At 35.2% G+C, this 19,587-nt stretch overlaps 1 protein-coding gene across 1 annotated transcript; it reads left to right on the plus strand.

The window, feature by feature from the left end:
* The first annotated feature begins 421 nt into the window (after positions 1-421).
* Positions 422-8,420, plus strand: LOC131850187 (odorant receptor 4-like). Its single transcript, XM_059200360.1, has 7 exons — positions 422-1,028; positions 1,582-1,759; positions 4,147-4,243; positions 5,022-5,126; positions 7,043-7,131; positions 7,624-7,690; positions 8,364-8,420. The coding sequence occupies exons 1-7, from the start codon at positions 422-424 to the stop codon at positions 8,418-8,420; spliced, it is 1,200 nt and encodes a 399-aa protein (XP_059056343.1).
* The last annotated feature ends 11,167 nt before the right edge of the window (positions 8,421-19,587 follow it).

A 19,587-nucleotide genomic window follows, 5' to 3' on the forward strand; every position in this document is an offset into this window, starting at 1 on the left:
ACTAATTTTGAATTAAAACTTTAGTGACAAAAATAAAGAACTATGACAAGCGCTATTTCCCAATGGAAACGGTATAATGGTAATGGTTAGTAATATAGCCAGTTATAGTATATGTCCTGTTGATCTCTAAAAATTCAATCTTCTTGCACAACGAAATTACTCATGGATTAAGAGTAAGGTGAGAGTACCACTTCGAGAAAAGGATGGTACGGCATTGCTCGACTTGGCAATGCCACTGCCGTGCCGCCTAAATTTATTACATTTATTTACTGTAATAAAAACTTCCCATTGTATTCCTCAGCACCGAAAGAAGTAGACGATTTAAAAAAAATATTTGAATTATTTTATTACAAAGAATATAGATACTATTTTAATTTTATTTATATAAATAACGATTTCAATTAAATTCGAAATTTAAAAAATGACCAAAATCGCTTATGATAAGTCGTTGAGTCTAACTAAAACAGCATTATTAATTTCTGGTATACAAATTGATCCAATAAACAACAGATTTATAGAGAAGCTATACCAATATCTGTTTTATTTTAATATATCGTTCGTGTACACTGACATAATTAGCGAATTTATTTGGGTCTTTGACGGAATAAAAACTGGTAAAAGTTTTCTAGAACTTTCTTTCGCAGGCCCTTGTATAATAATTGCTCTTTTGGGAACCGCCAAAACTATGTTTCTATATTGGTATAAAAGTTTAGTTCAAAAAATCCTCGTTCAATTGAGTGCTATGCATCCAGAGGCCGACGAAGGCTTGCCATCTATAGATTTAGATGAAACTGAAACGAAGATTGTGAAAATTACAGTAAAATACCTGAATCTTGTAATTCTACTTCTATTTTATGTATCCACATCAGTCATTGTGGCGTTTTCTCTTATGCCAGCTATTATGATGGCATATAGTTATTATAAGAATGGTGAAACTGAGTTTTTATATCCGTATCCTGTTAAATATTTCTTCAATCATGCCACTAAAGAGAGGTGGCCTTTTGTCTACGCTCATCATGTATGGTCAAGTAAGTTTGAAACATATGTTATGGCCTTTTCAACGGACCTCAAATCAACGGACGCTTCCAATTGGGCTGTATTTTTTCTGTGTGTAACACAGAACTTTTCGCTATGGCAACAGATTTTAAATGCTAATAATTCTCATGTGATTCCATGTAAATTAGATCAAAATATTCTAGCCGTTTTTGAGTTATCCTCAGTGGTTTAGCACATCGTCTTACTTTTGATGGTCCGATTCCTCGCTCGGTACAAACATTTGTATTCATGAATACAATTGTTTGTAGCGGTCTGGGTATTTTCTATGTACTATATGTGTATTTATTACAAAATCATTTAATTGTGGCGCTGAATATAATAATTTTAATTTTTGCCAATGGATAGAGTGAATCAAGAGGAAGTTTTATATGTATAATAATACTGTGTGTTGTAGTATAGAGCAAGCTAAATTCAAAGATTTGTAATACATCCGTGCGTAGGACGGGTAGTTAATTAGATGTATAATATAATTCCTATGAACAAATCTCAAGTAACTAGTTTAAACATGTGATTATGTTTTTTTAGCTGTACTAGTGGGGTCTTTTGTATTCGGCTCAGACACATTATTCTACGCTCTCTGTGCGTACATACAAATGCATTTTAAATTGTTGTGCCACCATTTTGAAAATATGACAACAGAGTCAGCTGGAGACACGAGGAGACAGTTGGCTGAGTATGTCGTCAGACACCAGGAACTTATAAAGTGAGTATTAGCACAGATAATATAATAGGTATTAGGTACTAGCTACTATTGGGGTTTTCATAAAGAGCAACAGAGTCAAAAGTACAAATCTCCCAGAAATGCTGCTTTACGTAACTTAATGTAAACTTGCAAAATACAGGAACCGTGTAGGCGGTAGCTTCAGACCCTACAACTTCATCAGCCTTCTCATTGCCTTCATTATGCCATATTTCTAAGCCAATAGCCGAGAACGCGACTTTGTATAACATATTTTGATTGTAAGCCGTTTATAATAAAACAATTTTAAATGAAACTTACTTCCGATGCAATAGTGAAAACAACATCTAAATCGGTTAAGGCGCTTCTGACATTAATGCAATGAAGGTAAATACAATACATTAGTGAAAACCGCATCCAAATCTGTTAAGTTGTTTTCTAAGATTACCGAAAAGAAATGTAGAGGCATAAATACTTGAACAATCACTATTTTGGGTTCCGTTATATTCTCTAGTAATATTTTTCTTATATGTATATCTTTAATGTACACTGGCTACGCGCTCAACGCACCGCTCCGCGGGCTGCGGGGCCGGTGCTGTGCATCGGCAACTGCGGCCGGTGGCGGACTTACAAATAATTCCACCTTTCTTAGTTTAATGTTCATCTGTGTCTACCTTTCATAACTGTTTTCATATTACATATATTAATGACAGTCCACTAGTTTTATTGGCTATCCAGGACGTAACATACACAGTTTTTTAAATTTTTATTATACTCTTTTTTATAAAAGACAGACACGAAAAAAAACTTTGTACCGATTTATATATCTGACTGACTTTACCGTGATTGAAACACTTATAACAATTCAAAACAATGCAAAACACGGCGCGGCGGTAGGCTCGTTTTTGCCAAATTGAATTCCAATATAGCTAGCGATATGTCAAGTGTTCAATGACGTCTGACTATATCAATTGGTATTGTAGTCGTGAAGATATATGTATACATAAAATATGTATTTATAATAAACGTACAGACAGTAATTAGACGTACCGTTAATAATGTTGAATTAATTACAATATATAAAACAGGTTTTCCCCGCTATTCCTTAAACTGATAAGAAATGCCATATTATTCTGTGATTTATACAAAATGAAGGATATTTTACAATAGTTATGATACATACGGGCTTTTTGATATATGTAGATGCTGTAATTTTCCATCGCGTGGGTTTTTTCGTGGGCACATTTTACTGATTACCTCTTTACTTGAAATATTTTAAATAGGTAAATGTTCAACATCGCTCTTGCAAATATGAGTATGATTAATATAAAATAAATATAGATAACATACCCAGACCGATAGTCTGGGTATTTTCTATGTATGTATGTATGTATGTATATGTATGTATTTGCAAAACTAATCTAACTATTTATATCAGTTATCTAGTACCCATAACACAATTTGCAATTTGATTATTAAAGGGGGCAATTCGATTCAATTGGAATTTGTCACGATGGACTAACTGACCTGACCATGTTCATCTTATCGTCCTCCACTGGTGCCCCGCCAGCGTAAACCGTTATCGCATGCCAGTGCACCGTTCCATTATTATCCATTAAACAAAAAGTTCCCTTTAAATTAACAAAAATAAAATAATTTATAATACTAAGTAGCTTGGCGGTTTAGCACTGCCTTACTTCACGAGGGGTATGCGCAGGCGCAGATTCATCACCGTAAACATTAGATTTGCATACAATAGCATGCGTGCGGGCATGCGTCGCCTGTGATGCGTGTGTACACGAACCGACGGACAGGCCACGAACATTTTATTGTATATAGCTTCTGTGGCCCCGAAACTGACTGAAGGTTAGTTAATTCCCATTAACCGATGTAAAAGACGAAGGCTATCAATTGAACTGCATTTTTTATTTATATATTTATTCATTCGAAACAATATAAATTGTGTAGGAAACGTACAATGTCTGAAGGATAATAGTGACTTAAACAGTAAATTTTGTTATGTCAGCAAGTATAGGGCAATAGGTCAACTACAGTCTTTACAAGTGGTCATAACCTTTCAAATAATTAAAAAAGATAAATCGTAACGTACATACTTATTATCTATGTAATTATTAGACAGCCTTAGATGTAGATTTTGATATGGGAAAGAAAGACATTGGCGATTCTTTTTTTAAATAATGCATGTTTATAATATCATCCAGTGACTTAAGTGACTTAAGAGAGGTTATAATGACTATTTAAAAGAGCAACACACAAGCTCCTTCTCGTTCTTCTTGTGATGAGACAGCTTTCCAAATGAGCTATAGATAAAAAAAAATATGACTATTAAAGAGTGCTTAAGTTAAGCTTATATGAATAAAGGATTTTCTATTCTATACTATTAATTGCAGGCTGGTGGACCAGGTGGAAGTTTTGTATTCAAAATCGACTCTGTTCAACCTCATCACGAGTTCGATTCTTATATGCCTCAGTGGATTCAATATAACGGTAAATGTTAATGTTTAACATCGTTCGATAAATACTGTTAGACTGTCTCGGTATATTTACTCTTTTTTTATTTGAGGATAAATAAGTCTTATAATTTAAGATTAATTCTGCATGAAATCTACTTAAATAGTGGGAAAAATTTTGTATATTTTATTTTATTAAGGAATTTGAGCTATTAATGTGCGTTAGACCTGTAGCACTGCGACCTGCTGAAATGTATTGTGCTTGCCCTTTTTTAGTGTCGCTATCTAGGACCGTCAGGGCCAAGAATTTAAGGATGTTTTAGAGCGATGGTTTTTGTCTTCTGAGGATAGATATATAGCGTATGTCGCTCTGGAATAACATACCTTTGTAACAGTGGAAAAAATTCTCAAATTAGTGCAGTTGTTTCAATTTGAAAATCCGCTCTCCTGCTCTTTTTTACAATATTAGAATACACGGAAACTGCTCTGAGTTTCCCTCACTGCTACACAACGGAACCGGCACCCATACGCTGATTCCATGGAATGCTAAGAAATTCGTCGCTCTCTCTTTATATTTTTTTATACAGAAAATAATTAAAATAGTAAATATACATGAACTGACACAAAAGCAGAGTCTTATCGCTAAGCAATCTCTTCGAGACTACCGATAGGTAGAGAAAGTAAAGATAAGAAAAGGTAATATAGTAAACTTAAAATCGATGGCGATGATGACGATGATGATGACGAAGACGATGATGATGTAGATGACCATGATGATGATGAAATTTTTAGTACCGATGTTCATTGTGTTTCAGACCCTGGCGGATACATCGGTGGGAATATTGTTCAGTATATTCCTGTACATGAATTTGTCACAAATATCTTTGCTTTGTTTCTTCGGAGACTTGATTATGACTTCGGTAAGTTGACTATCATCTGTCTGGTTGTATACCTATACTAGCTTTTCCTGCAGGGTCTTTTGTGTTAGTGTAAATATCACAATTCTGGTTAATAGTCATTCTGCATAATCGAATAAGCAGATATACAATCACTAGCAGTCAGCCGCTACAATAAAGTATTCATAATGGAGAATTCACACAGAGCCATCTAGTCCCATCTAAGCAGAGTTTATGGTATCGGTTATAGACAACTGAAAGACATACATGATTTTTTTTGTAAATATTACCGCCGGTTTGTGTTAATAGATGAATACAAATGTAACCGTGCGATAAATCGAACCTGTGACCATCGTAGGTAAAGAGGTGTGGTAAACCGTTAGACCAAAGAGTACATCAATATTTTAATCTTATTAATATTATAAACGCGAAAGTTTGTGGATATGGACGTTTGTTACTCTTTCATGCATAAAACTACTGAACGGATTATGATCAAACTTTACAGTTATATAGAATAATAATAATAATTTGATCAGAATAACACATAGACCATATTTTTTATTGAAGTTAAATGCGGGTGAACCCGCGGGCACAGCTAGTATTATGATATATTTGCTATCCATAAGGTTTAGAATATTAATATAGTATGGAGTATAGATAAGTATTTAGAAAATTCTACGCTACGTTGCATACTATGCTACGCTGCATGCAATGACATGCTACGTTGGTTTTGCCATGAAGAAAGAATGTCGTAAAATTATTAATAGATAGATATATAATGAGAAAGTAGAAGACTCACGTGAGGCCTAAACTGATCAATCAAAACTGATGGATCAGTTTTTTTTTGTGTAATTTTAGTAATATTACATATGCGAATGTTTATAAGTATGGATGTTTGTTACTATTTCACGCAAAAACTATTGAACGGATTCTGATGAAACTTTACAGTAATATAGCTTATGCATCATATTAACTATATTTTATATTGGAATTTAACGCGGGTGACACCGCGGGGCGCAGCTAGTTATTGATGATAATATATTATGTTTTACTTGTATGTACAATAAAATTACAATATTTAAAAAGGAGTACACCTACATAACAGATGAAGTTGCTACTGGGTTGGAATGGATGAAGTTGCGTAATACAACATAAGGATACTAATATACTCGTATAATATATGTTACTCATTATAACCTAAACTAGGTATTACACATGTGCTATAGGTATCAGTGCTCTATTGTAACATGTACTGTAAATTACATATGTTACAATTAAATTCGAATGACAATGATAGAAATTTCAGCACTAATAGGGAAGGTCAGGCTTCCCGTAACGGTGGTCAGGTTTTCGCACTGATTATTTGTGGTCTCAAACATGCTAATGATAGCGGAATTAAATAAAATAATATAAATCCATTAAGTAATGAAAGGGACTTCCGCAAAATAACACCTAATTCGATTATTACTTTTTTTGCAATCTATTCTAATGCCAGACAAGAAAGGGCAGAGGGTACAAATGAAGGACTTAAAAAACTTGAAGCGGCTGAAGACCAAGTGCTGCTAGACGCATAAGATTTTAGTCCAAGGGCACTGTTAGGGTTTCGAACCTCAAGCTATCGTGATATCGATTAATATTAGTTTAGAGGTATGGATAAGTATTATTTCTTTATAGGGGACAATAACGGGCCACTGCCCCATAAACAAACACTTGTAAACAATAGGTACTACAGACAGTCAGTTTTATCGGGGCTCTTTGAACCTGAAGAAACGGCTGCTCACGTAATTCCGTATAGTCTGTGAAGACTACGCTTCTGCACCTCTGGGGGGGACTTTACTGGTTAGTTTAGTTGTCTCAGCTTTACCCGCGCCCAAATGAGACGCTAATTGCGGAGAATAGAGTCCAATTTACATTTACATTTACAAGGATTAACTTTTCAGAGTACAGCACTAACGACCGCGGCATATAACTCCACGTGGTACGATACACATGAAGACATAAAGAAATGCGTGCTCCTAGTAATTGTTAGGTAAATATTATTTATTTATTTTTCATTTGCATTCAATTATGTTATAATAAACGTTGACAGATCAAGGTCCATACTGCTCTTGTAATAATCCTTACTAATATTATAAATCCGAAAGTAACTCTATCTGTCGGTCTCGCTTTCACGCCAATAGATACTGAACCCATTTTGGTGAAATTTGGTACTTAGGTAGTCTAGACCATGAGAAAGGACATATGTAAGCTACTTTTTTATGCGAGTAAAGGGTTGTTAAAGGTTGAAAGGGGAGAAGGTTATATGGAAGTATCGTAATTTTTATATATAAGTTTAAAATATAGCTAGCTAGTTTTAGCCTATTGATTAAATATATAAAATTCAAAAATTGTAATAAATTTAACCCCTTAAGGGGGTAAAATAAAATCTCTCATCTCATCACATCGTACACAACAAGTGGTGAGGTGATGACCGAGCTACAAGGTGATATAAAGCCGGGTGTTTTAACTTACTTTGCTACAGGACACAGAAGCCGTGCAAACTGACAGCTGCTAAATTTGCCGATGTGAACATGAATGCGTTTACCACCGTAAGTAATGTTCCAACGATATCTTACACTGCAGTCTTGTATATGTTTCTCCACTTCGTCGCTATAGAGACCATATTGTACCAAAATCATAATTACATCGAATGAAATACTTTTTTTTAATTTCTCAGCTTTGTCCAGAGGCCAGTTTATACCAAAATTATATATAATTACTTTGAAAAATTACTTCTTTTTTCACGGCTTTGTATAGAAGTCAATTTGTACCAAAATCACATGCAAATTACATAGAAAGCAATACTTAATATTTCTTAATTACTGGACAAATCACATAGCGCCATTTGGTCCCAGACTAAGCACGGCGTGTGTTATGTATACTAGACAACTAATACAAATGATGATTTCCTGAAGAGAGCGTGGAGTATAAAAAATAGTTGATTTGACTTGTCATTGTTGGTATGTAAATAGGTTTTTTTAATGGATGATAATGGAATTGTGCACTCGGCTGCATTAACGGTATATGCTGGCTAGCACCAGTGAAGGATGATGAGAGTATGAGGTTAGACCTGTTAGCTCATTGTGGCAAGTTATACATGAATTCACACGAAGGTATCAAGGAGGAACCGGGTTATTAACAATCCCCTTTATCCTAAGTACATAAATAGGTACCAAATCACATTACATAAATCTTTATTATATTTTGTTTATTTTTTTTCAGATTCTAAGTCGTTCGTGGTCTTACTTCGCTCTTCTAAGAACCGTATATAAAGAATAGTTTATAATTAAATTAAAATTGAAACAAAGAATAATATTATTGTAGAACATTTTATTGTAGAGTACTTTGCAAGACAAGTTTTCTGTATTAGTATTTTTTTACATCACAGTTCAGTCTATAGATTCAACTGAGATCAACTGAGGCAGGAAACTCGTCTGAATTTCTTAATTTTAAAAAGCCAGTTTGTCATCATTGTTTATTTAGGTGTCTATTACTCACTAAACGATTACTTAAATGACATAAGTTCAATAGTTGTTGTTGCACTGGATTTTCATTTAATGTACAATTAATGTACTGTATTAATGTACATGTATTAAAGCCTATTTTACGCTCTAAACGTTTAGAGCCTAGTACTGGCTATTTAATTGTTGAAATGGTATTAGTTATCAGTATTACTAGTATTATAGTTTATAGAGTCAGTTAATAAACAGTACGTAAGATGCGTAATTTTTTTTTATACAAGATAATGGAATGGTGCACTCGCCTGCGCTAACGGTTTACACTAGCGAGGCACTATTGGAGGATAATAGGACGAGCAAGAGATCAGATCAGTTAACCCATTGTAACACATTGACGAGGAGTTTATCATGGTTTCCAGAGGAAATTCCGTGGATATCAATCTACCATGGTACATTGCTATCATTAATTAGTCTACTTTACTAACAATTGTATTTGAGAAGATAACACACAACACAAACCTAAAAGACAAGAAACATGCCGAGTACTCCACTCGGCGCATTTCGCTCTCGCTCATTTCAGCGCGTTATGTAAAAAAATGTTTATTTTAATTTTTTTTATTGCTTAGGGAACAGACAATCTTGCGGCTCATCTGATGGTAAGTGATTACCGCCGCGCCGCCCATGAGTACCCACAACACCAACACACAAATGCATTGCCAGCCTTTTAAGACGGAATAAGATCTTTTCTTCAAGGTTGCAATAGAATAAAAAAAATACTATTCAAAAGTCCTTATATTAAGTTTATTTGAATAAAAAAAAATTATCTTTATACATAGTTTCTATTGTAGACACTAAATAAATAATTAGTACTATCATCTTTCTTTCTTTCTGAAAGGTAAGAACGGGCACACAACGTTGTATATTCATCTGTTATCAACAAACAATCATTGAGCTGATAACCTCTGCAACATCTAACGCAGATAAATATATCTCGCCCCCATATAAACATTTGGATTCCGGGTTCGATAAGCGAAAAATTGTTATTCAAGGAAATAACACAAACGGTACTTTGTATTCAATGAAATGCTATAGTACAAAGGGAATTCATTCCCACACGCTGGAACCAAAGTCTGTCTCCGGACAGTGCGGGTTCAGAGGAGTTTCCAGCTGCCAAAATTTCTTAAGGCAACGCGCACGTGATACCCCTGGTGTCTCAGGCGTCCATAGGCATCAGATGGGCCTTATGTTTGTTTGCCACCATCGTAACATAAAATGAAACAGTTTTTATTAGTTAAATATAGAACATATACTTTAGTTGACAAGAACTGGCATGAATGAAACGCAACTGGTACATGTTTTGTTCTTTTTTAATCAGTTCTTTAATCTATCTTTGCATCAAATTTCATTATAATCTGTTCAGCCGTTTTGTGAAAATGTAATACAGACAGATATACTGTCATATTTATAATATTAATATAGATTGGTATGTATGTATCTGCACTTAGTTTCATATACACTTTTTTCTCTTCCTATGGCTTTGGCGACCATAAATACTTTATAAAATTTAAAATGTCGCTAAAATAGCCGCCAGACTATTTCAATTGACAGCCAGACGTGGTACCAAGACTCGATAGCTTTTCGAGGGTTGACAAATTATTATGCAATAATAAAAGCTCTTAACTCAATCTGATAAGATCTAAATTTAAATAAACGGTGCATTTTTTAAATAGGTCACATTGCCTACTCAGCAAAAATACAAAAAAGTTGAAAATCACTCTTACGCCCTTGACATAAAGATAATTTGAATGTAAGATAAACTAGTTCTGATTACAAGAACTTTATTGCGTACATCGTAAGGTCTGTTTTAGATTAATAGAATAAGTATATCCACAGACGGGGCGATGTTGGCCGACAAAGAATACTTTGCTATCATAATAAACTTTACCGCACTGTAATAAGAGTTATTTTGGTTCATTTGGTTTATAAAAGTAATTTAGCAGGGAACATGACAGCAGGAACCCGTGTGCGACGGCATGCAACGATACCGGATTGCCGAGTATACATGAGATTATCTAACGACGAATATTGGTCTGAAGATTAATCTGTCCTAATCCTTATTTATACATAAACGAAACAAGAAAACGACATCAAGACCTTGTTGACGGTTGGGTACAGTGTAATACTTAGTAAAAAATCAAGGTATGCCTAAGAGGTCCATTGTTTCCCATTCATTCGATTATTCAGCGATCGTATTCATAAATCCGAACAATTCTTAAATAAATTACATAATAGCAAAATTCTATTTTTATTTGTGAATTTACCGTATTAGTGCTTTTTTATTTAAATAGAATGACAAAGAAGCTGACGGCATACCTTTAATAGTATGTTGTAAACGTCGCCTATATGGAGGAATAGCATTAAAATATCACATTTTACTGCTCATACGACTCCAACACCGGAGGACTAAGATGTATTTATTTTATAACATATTAGTAGTATTGTAATTATAAATTACTTATACACTAAAATGCATATGGAATAATACAACAAATATAAATTATCTGTGGCCACGGCTCTGACGACGGCAATCTGCCACGGTAGCGCCGATACACGATCCTCTTCGGGCAGCAGTCCTCCTTTATGAAGGTGGACAGCATGTTGGTGGGGACCCGGGCCACAAACGCCTCAAAACTCGCATTGAGACTCGACTCCAGCTCGTCACCCTCAATGTCAGGTTACCTCTAATCCGTATGTAGTCAACAACGTTCTGCAGCTTTTTGGTGCAGTGTAGGCGGGACTAATTGGTAGCGCCAATTATGAATTCTTGTTTATCAATAATAAATAAAAATATAGACGAGTATTAGAAATATCATTGGTTTATCTTGGGAAATTTATTCCGGTGTGGGGCACGACGATGCCATGCCACCGGGCTGACACGAAGCAGGCGGTGCCCGCCGTCCGTCTCACAATTTTTTTTCTTTTTTCCCAAACTTTTTTCTTCGTGAAATCTGTATCGCACGATACACGAACACTTTGCGTGGTTCACAAAAACTTCCTCTAGTTACGTGATGGTAAAAAATATAGAAATAACAACTGGGGACGGGAAAGTTGGTGGTATGGAATGCTTGCTACAACTGGGTATAGTTCCACTCTCCTACTTACTTGACTATATCTAAATAGTCATGACTACAGTTCCACTCTCCTACTTGCTTACCTTTATCTGAGTAGTCATGACTATAGTTCTACTCTTCAACTTGCTTGACTATATCTGCGTAGTCATGACTATAGTACCACTCTCCTACTTGATTGACTATTACAAAAACTGTCTCGCAAAGCAAAAGAAAAAGCAGGAAGGAGAGTGATACTCACACTCCTTCTTGCTTGACTATATCTGCGTAATCATGACAATAGTTCCACTTTCCTACTTGACTAAATCTATCTAGGCAAGCGAATAGGAGAGTCAGACCGGATGATAGGACTCTATTGTGGAGGTCATGGTTTCAAGCGACTGAATGACGGCCCACCGTACACTGTCGGCAATGGGGCGTTATATAATCTACTAATAATTCTTTTTTCTAATCCCCATAATAATAATAATCTCAGGACCATTTACATAGCGCAATCTAGTAAGTTAAGCTAGCTAAAGCTGTATGTTATGTGTACTAGACAACTGATACAAAAACATAGATATTTTTTTATTCTTAAATACGTACATATTATACACAGAAAACATCTAGACTGATACAAACAATAATATTCATGTGTACAAATTTTCGTACCGTACGAGGAATCGAACCCGCAACCATTGGTAGTAAGGGCGTGTGCTAAAGCGCTACACCACCGAGGCTGTCATGTATAGTTATGCTTGCTAAATTCTCAGGAAATAGATATTTTATCGAAATGCATTGCATGCAGACACAATTCGTGTAAACAAGTTATTTCTCAAGAATCTATCTCAAACACCATCCAATCCATAGAGCATTTCTTGTAATTAAAAAAAATATGAATCCATATTTATAGTTCAACTCTACGGTTAAATTTCAAACTTCGTGCTTTTAATTATTAGATTCAAATTTGTTTGAAAATAAACTACACTATATCAACTGTTTATACACAAACATTAGAGCTTAAGTAGTAGATATAAGGTTGAATTTTGTTTAATTTCTGTACTTAGTAGTTTGGTAAACCAACTTAATAAAATGTCATAAGCGACAAAGAACTACCCTACCGAACAGGTTATTTTAATTTATGTCTTGTCAATTTTTTGGGCCAGACATATGTATGAGTGTGTGTGTATGGGATCTCACTTGCCAAACGCTGCAGGGGGCTTAAACAAGGGGTGTGCAAGCTAATTTTATAGGGTTGTCACATTCAGTGTATTTTGTTAATTTTAATGTTTACTTATTTGTCGATGGAAAAATAAAAAAAGATAGTCGTAGTAAATTAACAGCAATAGATGCTGCGTATTTAACAAAAATGTAAAATTAATCAACTAGGTGTGTTCACAGTTTCACATGCTGTTTCATTTTTAATCTTTCTTTTTATTTCATAGTATAACATGAAGTCGTTCCGCATGTCTGTTCGCTTAGATCTTTTAAACTACGTAACGGATTCTAATGCAGTTTTCAGCAATAGATAGAGTGATTCAAGGAGAAGGTTTATATGTATAATACATGAACATCCGTGCGAAGCCGGGGCGGTGGTACGCACAAGCCACGCTACATAGTAATTGTCCCACTGTTTGAGCATTGCAACTGTCAAACTTATTTTGGGTAAGGTCCAAGGTGCTGACGTGTACACAGAAGCCTTGCCTTATTTAATAAATGAAATAAGAATGTACATGTCTTTATATAGTTAAATATAATAGTTTTAAAATATAAATGTGTTGGCAATTAGCTGTAAGTTTATATTATACTAGCTGACCCGCTCAACTTCGTCTGCTTTTTCATTTCTCCACCTTTTCCAATATTTTTCATTGCAGCTCCGCTCCTATTGGTCATATATCACATAATGTTATACAGCTTAAAGACTTCCTCGACAAATTGACTATCCAACACAAAAATAATTCAAACCAGCAGTTCCTGAGATTAGCGCGTTCAAACAAACAAACTCTTCATCTTTATAATCTATACTATATATCTATATATATATACATAACTCAAAGGTAACTGACATAGTGATCCATAAACGCACAGCCCAAACCACTGGACGGATCGGGCTGAAATTTGGCATGCAGTTAGATGTTATGACGTAGGCATCCGCTAAGAAAGGATTTTGATTAATTCTACCCCCAAGGGGATAAATTAACGCGAGCGAAGCCGCGGGCAAAAGCTAATATTGGTATAGATTATTTGAATACATAAATAAAGTTAAAAATGTTAAAACAATAACATCAAACGTCTGCGTGTCTAGACGTGGCCCAGACGTACAGACGGCGGACAAAAAATACAAATATACAATTATGTATGTTTGTGAGCGTTACTCAATATATATAAATGATCAATTACGTAATTATGTTCACGTATAGTATAGAAAAAACTTTGTAGACATGTTAATCATAGTAAGACCACCAATTAGAATTATATTTGGTACATTTAAATGTATAAACGTCCTCGGTGGTCTAACGGCTTTATTGCGATGGTCGCGGGTTCGATTCCTCGCACGGTACAAATTTGTATTCATGAATATTATTGTTAATATCGGTCTGGGTGTTTTCTGTGTATTTACAAAAAAATGCCTTGTGTTATTTATATCAGTTGTCTAGCACCCATAAAACAAGGTCTGTGTAAATTGGGATTAGATAGCGCTATGTGGATAATCCAGGGTAATAATAATTATTATAATTAAATTATTAATACAATAATTATCATTTTTTAATGAATAATAATTTATTATTTAGTGACAGCCCTAATGGCATCGCCTGCGCGACACCAAGCGCAGCAGGGGTGGGTTCATACGACAGCGATACACACATACACATGCAGTCTCCTATACACGTACACTTGTGTGCATGTGTAAAAATGCCGATATACTGGTACTCAGCAGGGAATGTGGACGCAAGTGGGACAAGTGTGTGACCCTAGTGAATTCTAAATTTGAAAATTAAAAAAATAAATAGCTGCATAAAGCATGTATGGAGTTTATTTTTTTCAGAAAGTGACTTCGTATGACGCACATTGATTGTATGAAGTGAATTCTAAATTTAAAAATTAATAGTTGTATAATGCATGAACCTACGTAGATCTCTTTTTTTTTATAAACCAACGTCTAAAGAATAATAATGCCATGTCGATATGTCGATATATTTAGGGAATTCTGAATTTAAAAATTAAAAGGCAGAAATTATTTCCATAATCTATGTTGTTTTTACTTATTAATTAAACAAATTAATTTTGTTTTTACAACCAATTTCTTTAGCATGGTATATTTGGAAGAAATTGTTTTACATTCATTATGAAGATACATGTATCACATACTACATGATCAGGGCTTGGGTTAGAAGGCCCCATGTCTCAGATTTCTAGCTAGCTGAAATATGGGAATCTTATCAAATGATAGAGATTCTCCTACCCCAACTACCAACAACTCACCTGATTGTAGTGCTCGTACTGAATGTAGATAGTCAATTTACAAAAAAAAGAATTTGAAGTTCTGCAAGCCCGACTCTCTTAATCCTTACTAATATTATAAATGCGAAAGTATCTCTGTCTGTCTCGATTACAAAATTACTGAACCGATTTAAATGGCATTTGGTACACAGATAGACCCTCAGAAATGACATAGATTACTTTTTGAAAAAGATTGTAAGGCGTTGAAAGGGCGCATGAAAGGTTGTATGGAAATATGGTTATTTTTTAAGTTTGGAGCTTGATTTTATTTTTAGTATGCTTATTAAATATAAATTCAAAGTTTGTAAAATTGTTATCCTTATGGGGTAAAATAAAATAGGGGATGAAAATGTGTGTCGAAATTAGTAATTTTTGAAGATGACAGAAAGAGAGAGAAGACGATGAAACTTTTTCTTTGGCTTTTTTGGATTAGATTATTAAATATTTTTTAGTTTTTTGGTCAAAGTCACTATTGTACGCGGACAAAGTCACAGGCACAGCTAGTAAAGTATATATGTAAGCTATGCAGGATTTTCTTTTCAGAAGCATTGTAGTTTGTTATATAAATTAAATTTTAGCTCCATTCTCTTATGGGCCGGTGCCAACTCTTATAACATGTAATGTTAATTGCTCTGTGGAATGGTGTTCTGAATTCAACAGAATCTATTCCTCGGTGGTCTAGCGGTTTAGCACATTGCTTTACTTCCAATGGTCGCGGCTCGATTTCTCGGCAGAAAAATTTGTATTCATGAGTATGACTGTAGCGGCACGGGTGTTTCTTATGTATATTATATATGTATTTACAAAAAAATGTGTCTAACCATTTATGTCAGTCGTTTAGTACCCATAACAAAAGCTCTGCTTAGCTCGTGGCTAGATGACGCTGTGTGAATTTCCCAGGTTTATTATTATTATATATAATTTTTTTATACGTTTATTAGTTTTAATATACAAATATTATTATACACTAACTCGCTCCGACTCCTTTTTTTATTAATTAAAATAAATACATCCCACGACACTCGGTAATAATGTAATATTCTGTAGGTTGTAGTTTAAAAAAATCGGTAATTATTATTTAATTTTACCATTACAAACGAACGTACCAAAATGGATATTAATGTATTGATACACATATTAGTATAAAGAGACAAAAATCTTTGAAATATTTGTATATAGGTATTACAAAACATACTAGACTATAGAACAGGTTCAATATAAAAGAAACCACGTGTAAATATATGTTTCTCAACCAATGGAGTAATATTCAAAATTAATAAAAAAGAATAATATTTAAAAAGTTTTCTAAAACTATTTTCTATTCACAAATAATTAGGTATAATTAATTCACAAACAAAACTTTTTATAATCAATCAATTTTTACAAAACAACCATAATTACAAATAGGGAGTGTTTTTCAAATACTGAATGAAGTCAGTTTTTCTCGCATATAATTTATTTTTTGCACATTTCTTTACGGTCCTACTTCTCAGTATATCCCGCGAAGTTTCGTTTCATATATATAATGTCAATCATTATAGTGAAAATTACTATACTCCAAAGGCCTGCTCATCAATGAGCAGTTTGGCTTCCGAGCCAAACACTCGTGCGTCCATCAAGTGCACCGCATCACGGAGCACATTCACAAAAACACTCTGTACTTCGCCACCAAGTCCCCCAAAGGCGGTACAGGCGTCCTATTTTTCGATGTGGCTAATATATGGCACAATGATTTACAAGCTTCATCAGGTTCCCCGACCTAGTACTCATTGTACAAGATTTCCTGTCGAATCGCTCTTATCGCTACCGTATAAACGGAGCGTTATCCGACCCGCGCCCCATACGAGCCGGCGTCCTTCAGGGCGCCGTCCTCTCTCCGATGCTCTACTCGTTGTACACCAACGACATCCCTAAATTCTCCGACTTAAAAGTCGAAATATCGCTGTTTGCCGATGACACGGCTCTCTTTACATCCGCCAAGTCCCGAGCGACAATAGTCAGACGGCTTCAGAAAGCCGTAACGATACTGGGCGAATGGTTCCGTCGGTGGCGCATAGAAGTCAATCCCGAAAAAGTGCAGCAGTGTACTTTAGTCATTATTTTAAGAATTCGACTCTATGAATCACCCGATCGAGCTATTCGGCCAAAACATCCCGTGGGTTTCGAAAACGAAATATCTCGGCATCACCCTAGATAGGAAACTAATCGTCCTCACATCAAGCGTGTCCGCGACCGAGCCGCCTTTATACTAGGGCGACTCTATCCTTTTATTAACAAGCACAGTAAAATGTCGCTTCGCAACAAGCTGACATTATACAAGGCTTGCATCCGTCCCATCATGACTTACGCTAGTCCCGTATTCGCCCACATACCCTGTTAATCAACCGACTTCAAATCATACAAAATAGGTTTCTGCGTCGAGCCACCGGTGCGCCGTGGTTCGTTCGCAGCGTAGACCTCCACCGCGATCTTAATCTGCCCTCCATCAAGCAGTTTATGAAGGAAGCGTCTCGACGCTACTTCGACTCTGCCCAATCCCACCCTAACCCGCTTATAGTCAGTGCGGTCGACTACGCACCGAGGAGTAATATCCGACATACGCGACAACGTCGCCCGAGGCACGTTCTCATTGACCCCGACGACCCCATAACGGCAGGTAACCTTCCCACGGGCCCACCCGTTCCACCCCGACCACACTTTTACACACACACACGACACCGTCCTCGCCGGCGAAGACGACGACCTCAAACACTCAATATCGCGCATTCAACCGGGCGCATGCGCGCGCCCGGGCGCTCCACACCGGCGCCCCCAGGCGCCGGTCTGAGCCGAGGTTCGAAACCCTAGTGGTGCCCTCAGACTAAAGTCGTATCCGTCAGGCAGGAGTTGGCATTCAGCCGCTCCATAAGTCCTTCCGCGGGTTTGGAGTGCCATCTGCACTCGCCCCATAACGTCCGGTGAAGCTGTAAAGGCCAGCTACGGCCAACAGCATTAGAGTAGTCCGAAAAAAAAAAAAAAGTGAAAATTACAGCAAAGGTATTACAGCGTTTACATGCAAATACTATAAAAGTGAAACTATGTCTGTATATACACTTGTTCTTTTACCTTTGTCATTATTTTAATTTATAAGACTCTTTGTCTATTTAAAAAAAAGAGCAACACGCAAATTTCTTGTACATTCTTCTTGCGGTGAGACAGCTTTCCGAATTAGCTGTAGATTAATATAATATTTAAGTAATGGCTATTCTAAAATGCTTAAATATAAGTTTATATGAATAAAGATTTTTTCATTATACTTTATTCTGTAATCAATTTTTAGATAGCTGCATATCTTGTCTGTGGTAATAGTAATCTGAATATGATAAAATAAATAACAGAGTAAACTAACCATAACACTTGACATATGGTACATGGTATATTATATATTTATTTATACATATACTCATTTATACATGTTTCGTAAGATCTGTGAGTATATGTGCTTGAATGTAAGTTAATAAAATAAAAAGTAACGTCATCGTAACTTACGACATCATCCTTTACTATAATTAATGTTTTACCTAATTTAATTACTTATTCAAATCACGAGACACAATTTGAAAACTTGTTCACTAATTTTTGTATATCATTATTTCGTACCAAATTAATGATATCGAATTAAAGAACTTTCATAAAGCCTCGTTCTATCAAAGTATTGTGCCGTCATTCTATCATTAGTTCAATACCATGCGTTCCTAAAATGTCAGTGAATACAAAATTGTTCAGCAACACTCTAAAATTTCTAGAGCCGTTTTACAAAGTTGCAGGCTTAAATTTATACGATAAGAAACATGCACTGATAAGACGCGCCACCTTCGTTTTTAATTTCCTCTCCCTCAATATAAACTCAGGTTGTTCATTCGGTGCTTTCGTAACGTCAGATGGGTCAGATATTATAGAAATATCTTACTTGGTCCCATGTGTAATTTACACTCATTTAGCAAATATTAAAGTCATTTATTTCATAGTACATGAGGAGGTTGTACATAAATTAATTAAATTAATTCAAAAACTAGAGACACGAGTGGATGATAGAGATATTATTGAACAAAAGTCGATTGATAAAGATCGAATTTTTTTAAACCGAGTAATAAAAATTTATAATGTGATGTACTTCCTTTTGGTGTTGGTATTCGCTGTAGCTCCATTGACAGTGGTTATTTTGAAATACTACGAAACAGGGGAACTGGAGTTAATGATACCATACCCTGTTTTATATCCTTTTAATCCTTATAATATTAAAATATATCCGCTAGTATACGGATATCAAGTTTGGTCGTGTAAGTACTTTACTTTTATAGAACTTAATTTTGCAATAAAATATTCATTTATTAAATTGAG

The sequence above is a fragment of the Achroia grisella genome, unplaced genomic scaffold (genome assembly GCF_030625045.1).
Source record: "Achroia grisella isolate CSIRO2021 unplaced genomic scaffold, CSIRO_AGI_Agris_v1 utg702, whole genome shotgun sequence".
In the NCBI taxonomy this organism is placed as follows: domain Eukaryota; kingdom Metazoa; phylum Arthropoda; class Insecta; order Lepidoptera; family Pyralidae; genus Achroia; species Achroia grisella.

What these genes read in the sequence shown, in the direction of transcription:
- LOC131850187 (XM_059200360.1), top strand. Translation starts at nt 422, where the DNA reads ATGACCAAAATCGCTTATGATAAGTCGTTGAGTCTAACTAAAACAGCA. An exon ending in CGCTCATCATGTATGGTCAA is followed by an intron (nt 1,029 to 1,581) that starts GTAAGTTTGAAA and finishes ATGTTTTTTTAG; the next exon opens with CTGTACTAGTGGGGTCTTTT. An exon ending in AGACACCAGGAACTTATAAA is followed by an intron (nt 1,760 to 4,146) that starts GTGAGTATTAGC and finishes TATTAATTGCAG; the next exon opens with GCTGGTGGACCAGGTGGAAG.